The sequence below is a fragment of the Geotrypetes seraphini genome, chromosome 15 (assembly GCF_902459505.1).
Source record: "Geotrypetes seraphini chromosome 15, aGeoSer1.1, whole genome shotgun sequence".
NCBI lineage: Eukaryota > Metazoa > Chordata > Amphibia > Gymnophiona > Dermophiidae > Geotrypetes > Geotrypetes seraphini.
In genome coordinates, this window is record NC_047098.1 from 43,100,413 (window position 1) to 43,115,830 (window position 15,418).

Genomic DNA, 15,418 nt, shown 5'->3' on the forward strand with positions numbered 1-15,418 from the left:
CTTTTTCCCTTGTGGGTTCCGTCACCATTTGTCTGAGCAGAGCTTCTTTAAAGGCATCCACAATCTCCCTACTTCTTTCTAATTCCACAGACGGAACATTCCAGTCCGCATCCGGCAGGTTGAAATCTCCCAACAGCAGAACCTCCTCTTTCCTTCCAAACTTTTGGATATCCACAATCAGATCCTTATCAATTTGCTGCGATTGGGTTGGAGGTCTATAGACTACACCCACGTAGATAGAAGTTCCATCTTCTCTTTTCAGAGCAATCCATATAGCTTCTTCCTCTCCCCAGGTCCCTTGCATTTCGGTCGCTTGGATATTGATCTTTACATAGAGAGCTACTTCTCCACCTTTATGACCATCTCTGTCCTTCCTAAAAAGATTATATCCCGGTATGTTTGCATCCCATCCATGTGATTCACTGAACCATGTCTCTGTGATAGCAACAATATCTAGATCTGCCTCTAACATCAGGGCTTGCAGATCATGAATTTTGTTGCTTAGACTGCGAGCATTTGTGGCCATCGCTTTCCAGCTATTTTTCAGCAATAATTTCGTATGGATTTTTGTGTCGTTTCACTTTCCGTTGCAATACTAAGAAATGAGTTGCTGATATTGCTTATGTTGCAGCCTTTACTACTATCACATCTTTTCTTTTGCCGGGGGTGGTCTCTATAATTGTCCTTCGTACATACACCACCCCCACCTTCTAGTTTAAATGCCTAGAAAAATATTGTCTAAATTTCTCTGCAAGGTTTCTTTTTCCTGTTGTAATAATATGTAGCCCATCAGTGCAATATAGCTTCTTGTCCTTCCATGTATTTTCCCATCCTCCTATGTACCTGAAGCCTTCTTGATGACATCAGGCTCTGAGCCATCTATTAAAGTCCTCTGTGTTTTTCACTCTTTGCTCTCCCTTTCTATATGCAGGCAGTATTTCAGAAAAAGCTAAAGTCTTTACAAAAGGTTTCACGCCCTCACCAAGCTCCCGAAAAGCTTTCTGTGCTGCAAGTGTGGAGTTGTTGGCCAGGTCATTTGTTCCCAGATGGATAACAACATCAGTGTTAAAATCCTTAGTTTCTTCCTTAATTATAGTCAGTATTTGCCTGGAACTCCTGGTAGCTGAGGATCCTGGAAGACATTTCACTATTTTGGTCTCCTCGCCCTGTGTTCCAAGGTTAATGCCTCTGATGATGGAATTCCCCAACAGTAATAGTTTTCTGTTTTTGGCTTTTTTATTTGTTCTTAGGGTGCGCTTGTTCTCTTGAGTTACCTTCATTGGTTCCAGTCCCACCTCCCTTCTGTTTTCTTGAGTATCGCAGTGCACTAGTGGAGCGAAGGAATTCTGTAGAGGTAATATCAGTGAAGGTGGATGTTTCTGTGTTACATGTCGCAGTCTTCCTGAGCCTACTGTGACCCATTTATTCCTGGGCTGTTTTATTCTTTGAGGTAGAGGTGGTAAGTTGGTATGATTTTGTGGAGTGATGGAAGCTGCTTTAATTGTATTCAATTCATGTTTAAGTTTGCAGAGCTCCTCCTTAATACTGGCAAGTTGAAGACAGATGGGGCAAGCCTTAAGCCTCCAAATAGTATGTCTTGGAATTAAAGCACCACAGTGATTGCATAGAATAAAGGTCATCTTGATTGGTTGTGAAGTGACTTGATTTGAGTAGTCCTGATTATATGGGTCTCTATATATGAATAGTGGTCCCTGGGGTTGGTGGGACTATAAGTCTTACCCTTATTCCTATGAAGGGAAAGGGAAAGAGGAAATAAGATTTAACAGAGGAAAGAGAAGGGTTTATTTTTTTGTGCTTTTTTTTTTATAGTAAGAAACAGGGATGAGAAGAGAAATTAAACAGATATAATGCTGAAAACCAGTGAAAAGAGCAGAATATGAAATGCTGAGTAACTTAGCTTTTAGAAGTTCACAGGGCAGCCTTGTTTACAGCAATGTCCCAAAGATAATTATCTTCTATTTGTCTTTAGGGATGTAATTTGTTTATTTTTATTGGGATTTAGTAATCACCTATTCATGAAGAGATTCACCCAAAATGGTTTACAATACATTGAATAATAATCAGGTATTTTAAGTATTTTCACTATCTATCCTGGAGGCTAACAATCTAACTGTGATTGACACCTAATGTGGTCTATTCCTCCCTTTCCTTTTTTTAAAATACTTTAAAGTGTGAAAGTTAAATTTTACTGTGAGAGTTTGTGTCCAATACATTTATTCCCTCTTTATGCCATAAAAGGAACTTTAGTGTTCACTTCCAGGAGAAAAGTGTGTGTGACTGGCAAATCAGTACTGATCTGTTCCTTAGGATCTGGAGCTGGAAGGTAAAGCCAATATGGTTTCTCACAGATACAAGACTAAACAAAGCCATTTAGCCTGGCATCTGACAGTTATGAGTATTAAACTACAAAACAGAGCATTCTGGGGTAAGTCTGCAAACGTGACGTCACCAGCAAAGTTTGCAGTGCTGTCAGTTGGGTGCGTTGCCTGTAAAACTGGGCTACTTGAAGCCTGGCTGCAGGAAATTATTTGCTGTTGTGGGGGTTGCGGCATATTGGACTACTCTTTTACAGTGTGTGTGGTTTGTTAGGTTTTGGTTTTTATTTTTTGGTGGCATTCTCAATTTAATCAATGAGCGTTTCAAGCCTCAGTGTGGTGTTCTGACCCAACTTTCTCTGCAATCCAAGCTTCATTCTGGTGCTTCAATAGACTCTCGCCTAGTGTGTTCTAAGCCTCATTCTGGTGCTCCAATAGCTTCTTCTCAGTGTGGATCCAAGCCTCAATCTGGTGTTGCCACTTACCGGTATTTCTTTCTATGCGTTTCAGAGCTTAGTGGTGATCACTTTATCTTTTCAACGGGATAGCTATGTCAGAAGTGGAGTTTGGAGGCTAGAAAACAAGGTGTCAGGATAAATTAGCTCTTCTGTACAAAGAAAGCCAGATCCTGGGAGTTTCTGGCTTCGGATGCCTCAAGAAAAGTAAAGAAGACCGGATATTCTTCTTGGTATATACGATAGATTTAGTTTGGTTTAGTTGGTTTTAGATATTAAAAAAAGCAGGTTCTAGGAAATGGAAGGTTGAGGTTTATTTGCAAAATACTACAAAAGTGGAAAGACTAGGAGAGGGTTAGAGCTGTAGTAGAGTGCTCAGGTTTTGCTTGTTGACTGATACAATTTTTGCAAAAGCTCACACTGATCTGTGTTTCATCTTGAAAAGAGAGGGAGTCAACCAGGGAAGGGAAACATGAGCTGAAAGCCTGAGCTCTTCTTTTCTTTTTAAGTAGTTGGGAGATGGAGTTTCAACTGTTATTATCAGGCGAGTGTAGTTGATATTTGCTTGGGGTTCAGTGGCTCCACATGCTGCACCTTTTCTCCTGAAGGCTGTGATCAGGGCTAGCCCAACCATTAGGCAATACAAGGTAGATGCTTAGGGCAGCAAATAGCAGCTGTTGTCAAAGCATAAGCAGTAAATCCTGATAGTCACACAAACTGAAAGAACCATCAATGTTCATTTTTACCTGCACACATATACACTAATTTAATATTTAAAACCATGTCATCTTGAGGAGGGCAGATTAGGGATCTGAAACTTAATTGAAGGTACTGTGTAAGTCTATGGTTGCTGACAAGGGCTTTGCTGTTTGGTTAACAGCTGCAGAATGGTTTTGCTGGTGTAGGCTTTATCACTTTCCTAACAGTGTTTATCACAAATAAATATTATTATCTTAATTAGAAAATCCAAAGATAGAGGAACTTTGATCATATATGGTAATATTTTCCTAAAATTCAAAGTTGTATTCATGTTATTTGGGGGGCGCTTGTTCCCCTTAAATATTTTTGTTTTGAGAAAATAATTTATGGGACTACTTTAAGAACAATCTCAAACTTATTTGCCCTTTTCTTAATTAGCAGCTCATGGTATTCTTGCTTAACACTGGAAAGACAGCACTTTTCCCACAGGTATAGTGTGGGTAAATAAGCTATCAGAGGTATTTAAAATGGAAAATATAACATATACATTGCAAGAGAAAGCATAAGGTGTTAACAGATGTTGAAACTGATTTATTAGATTGCTAGAAAGACAATTTTTTTCTCATTGGATTCTTTGAGTGTCAAGAGATATGTGTTAACTTCCATATACATTAGGACTTACAAGATGGTTTTTGTTTTGTTTGGAGGAAGGAGGGAATGGGTTGAAAGAATCCTATTGCATATTGTCCCATGAAAGTAATGTGCATTGCACATGTAAACAGATGACTTAGAACTATGTCATTGTAATATAGAAAAGATTATATGCAATTATATCAGTGGATTATTTTCTGAACTTGGTATATCTAAACAGAATACAGTACAATAAGGAAGTAGATTTATTATCACCATGATGGTAAATTTTATTTATGTTTTTGGTGTCGAGATTGTGGGCTATTTTGGGCTACTTGATGTGAGCTGTGGGTGAATATTGTACGGTTTGCATGGTTCTCTGTGGGGATCTGCTTGTGTTTGTACATAAGTTCCAATAATAGGGACATCCAGTGATACAATGCCTTTTTCAAAGTTTAAATTTTTGACTAGGAAAGCGATTTGATAAAATATTTGTTTAACTGGCCTTTGTTAAAAAGGTATATGGCACAAACTGAATGAAAAGATAGGTGCTCAGATACTGATCCTACCAAAGAAGGGACTGTGGGATGATAGTTGCCACCTACATTTTTGTGCTTCTTGATGTAGGTGTTTAGTGAAATTCTAAGTATAAATATAGGCACTCAGCCCTAGTAAATTTTCAAAGATGTTAATTTAAGAGCATAAATTCTTTGAGTGTAAATAACGATGAAGCCAGGCATTAATCACATAGGGGTAGATATTAAAATGATTTAATTGTGCTGTGGAGGCTCAAGAACAGTATTTTCCAACCAGTATATTACACTTGATCAGATGCACCACAGAGAAGTCAATATTGCCTGATATTGAGATCCAAAGTAGTACCTGGACAATGCTGTCAGCACTTTACAGCAATAATTCTTAAATGTACAGGAGCTCCTTTATGAGAACATGTAAAAATCATGCATGCCTCTCCTTCCTAGGTACAGTATAGCATGAGCACTTGCGTATGGGAATTAATAGATAGTTCAGGTTATACTTAAAGCCTCTATGTTACTATCAGACTGAGTAATACAGGGAGCGTGTACATTGATTACTGGATGTGGTTTTGTAAAAGGGGTTGGGGTGGGGACAGAGTCGGCTGCCTCCATTGCACAGCTTTTCCCTTCTGCATTTGTATATAGATGGGGCAGGTAATTCATGATGGGTTCCATATATATTTCTGCCTCCCTGTCTCTCCTTCTTTTAAAATTTGAGAGAGCCAGCTGGCCTTTCAGTGCTTCTCTAAATCGTCTTTTTTCTTTATGAGGCTTCTCCACATCTGCTTTGCCTGCTCTTGATGTGCCACATATTTTTGCTCGTGATGCATGCCTTGAAAATATTGGGAAACATTGCTCTAGAGCAGTGGTTCCCAAAGTGAGGGTTATCGTCAGTAGAGAGACTGGGTGTCAAAATGGTAGATGATGTTTAATGTGAGCAAGTGCAAAGTGATGCATGTGGGAAAGAGGACCCTGAACTATAGTTAAGTGATGCTGGGTTCTAAGTTAGGAGTTGGTGCCCAAGAAAAGGATCTAGGTGTTATTGTTGGGGATATGTTGGAAACCCTCAGTGGCGGCTAAGAAAGCAAATAGAATGTTAGGGAATTATTAGGAAAGAGATGGAAAACAAAGATAGAAACATAGAAACATAGAAATAGACGGCAGATAAGGGCCCACGGCCCATCTAGTCTGCCCACCTTAATGTCCCTCCCCTACCTTTGCCCTGTGAATAGATCCCATGTGCCGATCCCATTTGGCCTTAAAATCAGGCACGCTGCTGGCCTCAATCACCTGTAGTGGAAGACTATTTCAGCGATCAACCACTCTTTCAGTGAAAAAGAATTTCCTGGTGTCACCTCGTAGTTTCCCGCCCCTGATTTTCAACGGATGCCCTCTTGTTGTCGTGGGACCCTTGAAAAAGAAGATATCTTCCTCCGCCTCGATGCGGCCCGTAAGATACTTGAACGTCTCGATCATGTCCCCCCTCTCTCTGCGCTCCTCGAGCGAGTATAGCTGTAATTTGTCAAGCCGTTTTTCGTATGGTAGATCCTTGAGTCCCGAGACCATCCGGGTGGCCATTTTTCGCACCGACTCCAGTCTCAGCACATCCTTGCGATAATGCGGCCTCCAGAATTGCACACAGTATTCCAGGTGGGGCCTCACCATGGATCTATACAATGGCATAATGACTTCCGCCTTACGACTGACGAAACCCCTTCGTATGCAGCCCATGATTTGTCTTGCCTTGGACGAAGCCTGCTCCACTTGATTGGCAGACTTCATGTCCTCACTGACGATTACCCCCAAGTCTCGTTCTGCTACCGTTTTTGCTAGGATCTCGCCATTAAGGGTATAAGACTTGCATGGATTCTGGCTGCCCAGGTGCATAACTTTGCATTTTTTGGCATTGAAGTTGAGTTGCCATGTCCTAGACCATTGCTCCAGTAGGAGTAGGTCGTGCATCATGTTGTCGGGCACTGAATCTTCGTCTGTTGTGCATTTGCCCACTACATTACTCAGTTTGGCGTCATCGGCGAATAATGTTATTTTACCTCGAAGCCCTTCTGCCAAGTCTCTTATAAAGATGTTGAATAGGATTGGGCCCAAGACTGAGCCCTGTGGTACTCCACTAATCACCTCCGTCATTTCGGAGGGGGTGCCGTTCACCACCACCCTTTGGAGCCTACCTCCAAGCCAGCTCCCAACCCATTTCATCAATGTGTTACCTAATCCTATAGAACTCATCTTGCTCAGTAACTCTGCGGTGTGGTACGTTATCGAATGCTTTGCTAAAGTCCAGGTACACGATGTCCAGGGACTCCCCTATATCCAGCTTCCCCGTTACCCAGTCAAAGAAGCTGATCAGGTTGGATTGGCAGGATCTCCCCTTAGTAAATCCATGTTGTCAGGGATCCCGTAGATTCTTCTCATCCAGGATCTTATCTAATTGGTGTTTGATTAGAGTTTCCATTAGTTTGCTCACTATCGATGTTAGACTCACTGGTCTGTAGTTTGCTGTCTCCATCTTTGAGCCTTTCTTGTGGAGTGGAATGACGTTAGCCATCCTCCAGTCCAACGGGACGCTGCCTGTACTAAGGGAGAGGTTGAAGAGCGCGGACAGTGGCTCCGCCAAGACATCACTCAGCTCCCTAAGCACCCTGGGGTGCAGGTTGTCCGGCCCCATTGCTTTGTTAACCTTGAGCTTTGACAGCTCACCGTAGACACTGCTGGGCGTAAACTCAAAGTTACTAAACGGGTCAACTGAGCCAACCCTTGTCTGTAGCTGAGGGCCGAGCCCTGGCGCTTCTCGGGTGAAGACTGAGCAGAAGTATTCATTTAATAGTTGGGCTTTTTCCGAATCCTTTTCCACATAGTCTCCGTCTGGTTTCCTAAGACGTATAATCCCGCCTGAGTTTTTTCTTCTATCACTGATATACCTGAAGAAGGATTTATCTCCCTTCTGGATGTTCTTTGCTAGAGACTCCTCCATGAGGAATTTAGCCTCCCTGACTGCTGTTTTGACGGCTTTTGATTTGGCCAGGTAGTCTGCTCTAGAGTCCTGCTTCCCTGATTGTTTGTAAGAGATGAATGCTTTTTTCTTCTCCTTGATCAGGTCTGAGATCTCCGCAGTAAACCACTGTGGCTTATTGTTCCTTCGCCGTTTACTTACTGATTTTACATAGCGGTTTGTTGCTTCTTGTATGGTTGCTTTCAAAGTCGACCACATGTCTTCCACGTTATCGGTTTCTTCTTGGCTTTGTAGCGCCTGGTGAACGAAGTCTCCCATTTCTTTGAAATTTGTGTCCTTGAATTTGAGGACTTTGGTTAGTGTAGTAGATTTAGTGAAACCTTTCCTGATATTGAACCATACCATGTTGTGGTCACTGGAGGCCAATGTGTCGCCCACCGAGACCTCTGTGACACTTTCTCCATTGGTAAGTATCAGGTCCAGTATTGCCTGATCCCTTGTCGGTTCCAACACCAGTTGCCTGAGGCTTGCTCCTTTCATAGAGTTTAATAGCCTCCTGCTGCTGCCGGAAGCAGAGGTAAGTGTAACCCAATCCACATCAGGCATGTTGAAGTCACCTAGCAATACTGTGTCCCCACGCAAGGTGATATTTTCTATATCTTCGATTATTTCCATATCCAGGTCATCCTGTTGTCTTGGGGGTCTGTAAATTACGCCAAGATACAAGCATTTGTCCTTCCCTCTGGCCAAATTAACCCAAAGGGATTCCCCAGTATACTGGACATTTGAGATTCTCGTGACCTTAATGTCATCTTTAGTATATAATGCTACACCCCCTCCCTTCCTACCCTCTCTGTCCCGGCGAAGCAAGTTGTAACCCGGTATGACCATGTCCCACCCGTGGGAGTCTGTGAGCCAGGTTTCGGATATCGCCACCACATCCAGGTTGGCATTCCTTATTTCTGTTTCCAATTCCAGGATCTTGTTTCCTAAACTGTGTGCGTTGACGTACATAGCCCTCCATGTTATATTTTTGTTATGTCTCAATGGGGATATTCCTGTTTGAGCTATTTGAACACCTTTAGCATTGTTTGTGTTATTTGTGCTTTCCTGAGGCTCAGAACCACAATGTGTACTCCCCATATACCCAGAACTACAGTGTGTACTCCCCCTAGACCCGGAATTACAATGTGACCCATAAATATGATGTGACCCTACTCCCGACTCAAAAGTGTGTGCACTCACCCCTGACCCAGAATTTCGGTGTCTACTTTCCTCAGCCTCATAAATGTATTGGCATTTTAGTTCGCCTGGTATGTTGTTTGTGCCTGTACCCTCCCCCGACTTACCTAGTTTAAAGCCCTGTGGAGTAGGCGGGCTAGGCGGTGTCCAAGGACATTCTTCCCTCTTCTGGTTAGGTGTAGCCCGTCGTGTCCCTGTAGTCCTTGCAATGCTTCTCCATGGTGCAGAAACCCGAAGTTCATCTCCTTGCACCATCCTCGCAGCCAGTCGTTCGCCCTTTGTATTCGATCCTCTCTGGCTCTGCCCTTGCCCCTCACTGGGAGAATCGAGGAGAAGACTACCTGCGCATCCATCCTCCTCAGCTTCTCCCCCAGGGCCCTGAAGTCTTCATGTAAACCGTTCTGAGCTCTCTTGGGAGAACAGTATAGAAAATGAAAAAAAAAATAAAAAAATAAAATATTGCCCTTGTATCGCTCTATGGTATGGCAGCACCTCAAATACTATGTACAGTTCTGGTTGCCATATCTTAAAAAAGATATAGTGGAATTAAAAAAGGTACAGAGAAGGGCGACAAAAATGATAAAAGAGAAGGGTAGACTTCCCTATGATGAGAGGCTAAAGCAACTAGGGTTCTTCAGCTTGGAGAAGAGATGGCTTAGGGGTGATATAAGAAGTCTATAAAATAATGAGTGGCGTGGAATGGGTAGATGTGAATCGCTTGTTCACTCTTTCCAAAAATACTAGGATTAGGGGACATGCGATGAAGCTACTAAGTAGTAGATTTAAAACAAAGCGAATATTTCTTCACACAATGTGAAATTAAACTATGGAATTCGTTGCTGGAGAATGTGGTGAAATCAGTTAGCTTAGCAGGGTTTAAAAAAGGTTTTGGATAATTTCCTAAAAAGAGAAGTCCATAGGTCATTATTGAGATGGCTTGGGGAAATCCACTGCTTATTCTAGGATAAGCAACGTAAAATCTGTTTTGCTACTTGGGATCTAGCTAGGTACTTGGGACCTGGGTTGGTCACTGTTAGAAACAGAATACTAGGCTTGATGGGCTTTCGGTCTGTCCCAGTATGGCAATTCTTATGTTCTTATCACAGGCTCTGGGCTGTTCCCTCCTCCCTCTGGAGCTGTCAGCATATAGGGCCTATGAGTCAATGAATGTACACAGTCTTTGCCCCTTTCTTTTCCTTCCCTGTGAACTTCCTCTTAGATGGATACTCTGCAGTTTTCCAGGGTCTCTGAGCCCTCACTGGTACACAGGGCCTTATGCTGACTGCTGCTGCTTTTTGCTTTTGATAAGGGAGGAGGAGGAAGTGAACGAGGAAGGAAAGGAAAGTGAAGACTTCCTTCTTTTTTTATCATCATTTGGGGTAATGTGAAGTTTTAAGTGTTAAAATGAGGTCATATTGGATACAAGTTTGGGAAGCGCTGCTCTAGGGTATTTTATTTTTTTTTTTAATTTAAATGTTCAGTATTGGCAATATCACAGCAGAATTTTGCCAATAAATCAAGTTGCACAGTGATAGCCTAAAGGATCATAGTAAGATAATGAATCAAAATAAAAGATACTTTAATTTGCTAAACTGTCTCATGAATATTTATTATTAAATAAAACTAGTGTTCATCCGCATATTGTTTTTGTGAAAAGCGATCAGCATTACATTAGAAATATCTGTTTTGCAGGATAAACAATAGATGTTTACAGACATGGATAGGAAAGTGAAGCGTGATAAAGGAGTGTCTTGTGCCTCATACCTTCCCATTCATGAACATCGAGCAACATTGGTCCAGGCTGTCCGAGATCATTCATTCCTTATTGTGACCGGAGAGACCGGCAGTGGCAAAACTACTCAGCTTCCCCAGTTCTTGTATGAAGCAGGTAATGCAAAAACTCCTTTAATTAATTTGGCTCTTAGAGAAAAAAAAAGTAACAAGCTAGCTGGGTGTAATTCAGGTAGCCCAAAAAACAAAGAGGGAAATTCTATATGTGCCCTACTGGCACCTAAATTAATTGGGAAGCACCGTTTGAAATGGCAAGCAATGTCAAATTTAAAGTGCCTACCAGCACCTAAATAAAAGGCACCAGAATCGCACCTCTGGAGGCTCCTACCAGCGTCTAATGCCACTACAGTGTTTCCCTGCGAATTTGCGATTTGCTAACCGCGAACCTGGTCATTCGCAGTCTGCTCTGACCGCCTCTTCCTGTAGTAAAGTTGGGCTACACCAATCAGGAGCTGCATGTCAAAGCAGCTCCTGATTGATGTAGCCCGACTTTACTACAGGAAGAGGCAGTTGAAGCAGACCGCGAGTGATTTTCTTCACCCGCCAACGCTCCTGCTGCCTGCTCCTGTCTCCCCTGCCTAAAAAACACATTTGTGGTTTTTCAAAATTCACGGGGGGTCCTTGAACAGAACCCCTGTGAATTTTGGTGGAGTGGCTAGTGCGCCATTCACAGCAAAGATAGGTGCTGGAAATTTAGGCTTGAAAACCCTGGCCTACATTTCTGGTGTCTATCTTTCCCAGAGGCGTGATTCTCTAAACGGTGCTGTTGCGTGATTGCCATGCGATCGGCGGTCACTTTTTAGGCGACTGCCGATATTGTTTCGGCCCAAAGGGGCCTGCCTCAGGAGTCTTACAGTTAAGACATAAAACCATAAATGTATCGTTCCAAATGTTCTTAAGTCAGTTCTCTTAACAGTGAGTGCAACAGAACAGCGTACAAATGAAAATGAAATCGTTGTTGCTTTTGTGCTTTTCACTGTTGTGAAGGCAATTTTTCCTGTTTGTTTTCTGAGCAATTAAGCTTATCACATCGTGTTATGTACAAAATTCTCATGCTGGTCCATAAGACACAGCAGTTAGGATATCTACTCTTTTTCACACTATCTGATCCCTAACAGGACACTAAATTTGAGTCAACAGCAGTTACTTGTAACCCCTAATTTCAGGCAAATTAAGGGCTGCAGCGCGGTAACGGCCCCAAAGACCATAGAGATTTAAAGGGCTTGAGGCTGTTGCCGTGTGGCAGCCGCTAGTGCGGCTTTGTAAAACAGGCCCTAAGTATGACTACCTTAGAAATTGGATATTCAGTCCACCATGGTTTCTGCAGGGGGAGATCGTGCCTAACTAACTTATTGCACTTCTTCGAAGGAATTAACAAACGGATGGACAGAGGAGACCCCATAGACATCATATACCTAGATTTCCAAAAAGCCTTTGACAAGGTGCCTCATGAACGTCTACTCCGGAAACTGAAGAACCATGGGGTGGACGGAGATGTACATAGATGAATTAGAAACTGGTTGGTGGGTAGGAAACAGAGGGTAGGGATGAAAGGCCACTACTCGGACTGGAGGAGTGTCACGAATGGTGTTCCGCAGGGCTTGATGCTCGGGCCGCTGATATTTAATATATTCATAAATGATCTAGAAACAGGGACGAAGTGTGAGATAATAAAATTTGCGGACGACACCAAACTATTTAGTGGAGCTCGGACTAAAGAGGACTGCGAAGAATTGCAAAGGGACTTGAACAAACTAGGGGAATAGGCGACGAGATGGCAGATGAAGTTCAACGTTGAGAAATGTAAAGTATTGCATGTGGGAAGCAGAAACCCGAGGTACAACTATACGATGGGAGGGATGTTATTGAATGAGAGTACCCAAGAAAGGGACTTGGGGGTAATTGTGGACAAAACAATGAAGCCGACGGCACAGTGCGCAGCGGCCGCTAAGAGAGCGAATAGAATGCTAGGTATAATCAAGAAGGGTATTACAACCAGAACAAAAGAAGTTATCCTGCTGTTGTATCGGGCGATGGTGCGCCCGCATCTGGAATACTGCGTCCAATATTGGTCGCCGTACCTTAAGAAGGATATGGCGTTACTCGAGAGGGTTCAGAGGAGAGCGACACGTCTGATAAAAGGGATGGAAAACCTTTCATACGCTGAGAGATTGGAGAAACTGGGTCTCTTTTCCCTGGAGAAGAGGAGACTTAGAGGGGATATGATAGAGACTTACAAGATCATGAAGGGCATAGAGAGAGTAGAGAGGGACAGATTCTTCAAACTTTCAAAAAATAAAAGAACAAGAGGGCATCTGGAAAAGTTGAAAGGGGACAGATTCAAAACAAATGCTAGGAAGTTCTTCTTTACCCAACGTGTGGTGGACACCTGGAATGCGCCTTTAGAGGACGTAATAGGGCAGAGTACGGTATTGGGGTTTAAGAAAGGATTGGACAATTTCCTGCTGGAAAGGGGGATAGAAGGGTATAAATAGAGGATTACTGCACAGGTCCTGGACCTGTTGGGCCGCCGGGTGAGCGGACTGCTGGGCACGATGGACCTCAGGTCTGACCCATCAGAGGCATTGCTTATGTTCTTATGTTAAGGCAGGAATCCTGCTTAACAAATTTGCTAGGTCGTAAGACATTCCTTTTTCAAGATGCATGGTCTACATAATACCGCTATTAGTACGTATACTCTTTACTCTGTGTGTTGAGAGGAATTGCAGATCAGCAGTGGGGGGATTCAGAATCTCAGCAATCAGCTTCTTTACTTCTCTAACCCATTCCTATCATTAATAGAGTTCCTTTTCACCACTTTAAATTTAATAGAATATGTACTGATTGTAAAACTCTCAGATAGTATGATAACTGATTAATAAACTTGAGAAACTCGCAATCTGGGGTCCTTATAGTAAGGCGTGCTTGCTGTTTTAGCATGCACTAAATATTAGCACATGCTAAATGCTAATGCGTCCATTATATTCTATGGATGCGTTAGCATTTAGTGCGCCTTAGTAAAAGAGGGGGTCTGTTCGTACCTGAGGCAATGGAGGGTTAGTTGACTTGCCCAAGATCACAAGATACTGCAGAAGGATTTGAACTGGGCTCCCCTAGTTCTCAGTCTGCTGTTCTAACCATGAGGCTACACCTCCATTCCAGCACCTGCTACCCAGATAGCTGCTATTGACCAGGGCTATCCACAGATTTTCAGCAGGACTATCCAGATAATGGCATTTAAAAGCATTGCAATACAGTGTGGAAAGTACAGTGGTACCTTGGATTAAGAGCATAATCCGTTCCAGGAGCATGCTCATAATCCAAAATGCTTGTTTATCAAAACAAAGTTCCCCATTGGGGATAATGGAAACTCAAATGATTCGTTCTAAAACCCAGGGTCTATACCTGTCGGGTGCCGGGTGCTGCAGCGCCGTCTCCTCCGTCGATCATCTGAAAAAGAACCCCACAGTGCCGCTTCGGGGGGGGGGATGCCAGCCGCCGGAGAATCCCACAGTGTCGCTTCGGGAGGGGGGGGTGCCAGCCGCCGGAGAACCTCGCAGTGCCTTCGGAGGGATGCCTCCTCCATCCGTCGGCTAGCCCTCCACATCGGATGCCCCTCGCATGCTGGAGAGCCCCCACCCGAGCGCCGCCCCCACCCGCACGCTGTGCACGACACGCACAACGCTGATGATTGACGCTGTGCGCATCACACGCAACGCATAGGCGGGACAGCACCCAGCTGCGCAGGCCCAGACAGAGGTCCTCCAACCTGCCGAAGGCACCCAATGTAGAAGGCTGGCCGGAAGACGGAAGAGGAATCCCCCGAAGCGGCGCTTCCTGTACTATAAGTGCTCGTTGATCGGTGCAGTGCTCGGTTTGCGAGTCAAAATTCTGCTCAGTGTTTTGCTCGTCTTGCAAAACACTCGCAAACAGGTACCACTGTACATGCAAATATCACATGAAGGAGCCTATTTATTTATTCATTTTTTGATACCATTCTCCCAGGAGAGCTCAGAATGGTTTACATGAATTTATTCAGGTACTTGAGCATTTTTCCCTGTCTATCCCAGCGGGCTCACAATCTATCCAATGTACCTGGGGCAATTTACTTACCGTAATACATGTTATGTGCACAACCGTAGCAAGATCAAGGGCTTCTTTTACGAAGCCGCATTAGCGGCTTCAGTGCGTGCGACTTTTCATCATGCGCTAACCCCTGCGCTAGCCAAAAAACTACCGCCTGCTCAAGAGGAGGCGGTAGCGGCTAGCACGTCCAGCGGTTTAGTGCGCGGTATTACGTGCGTTAAACCGCTACCGCGCCTTCGTAAAAGGAGCCTCAAGTATGCACATGTAGTATCACATAATACCTTATACCAGTGGTCTCCAACCTCTGTCACATAAAGGGCCACAGTGTAAATATAAGAAAGCTCTTGAGGGCCACCAAATGATTTCAACCTTGCACATACCACTAATTTTGTAAATCACATTGACATGCTTTTTCAGACTGGGTATTTAAACATTAAGAATTGATACTACTGTAATATTGATTCTACAACATTTCAAAGATATATTTTAAAACTCCATAAATGAGACACCCGAGTAAGTGAGCAAGATTGAAGGTAACACATTTATGTTGTTAATCAGATTTTCTATTCCACCTTTACCTATTCAGTTCAAGGTCAGATTACATTACAAGAGGTTGGCTCAGTTACCCAGGAAGTTACAATGGACAGATTGACATGGACATTCAATAGAGTTGCT

At 43.2% G+C, this 15,418-nt stretch overlaps 1 protein-coding gene across 6 annotated transcripts in view; it reads left to right on the forward strand.

Moving 5' to 3' along the window:
- The first annotated feature begins 2,465 nt into the window (after positions 1-2,465).
- Positions 2,466-15,418, forward strand: part of DHX40 (DEAH-box helicase 40) — a 72,535-nt gene continuing 59,582 nt past the window's right edge. For 3 of the 6 annotated variants that reach the window (XM_033922602.1, XM_033922607.1, XM_033922608.1), the window contains exons 1-2: positions 2,831-3,024; positions 10,559-10,754. In XM_033922602.1, coding sequence (XP_033778493.1) covers positions 10,571-10,754 — 184 coding nt within the window. In that variant the 5' untranslated portion in view covers positions 2,831-3,024; positions 10,559-10,570. The other 3 variants (XM_033922606.1, XM_033922605.1, XM_033922604.1) reach the window with 3 other exon arrangements.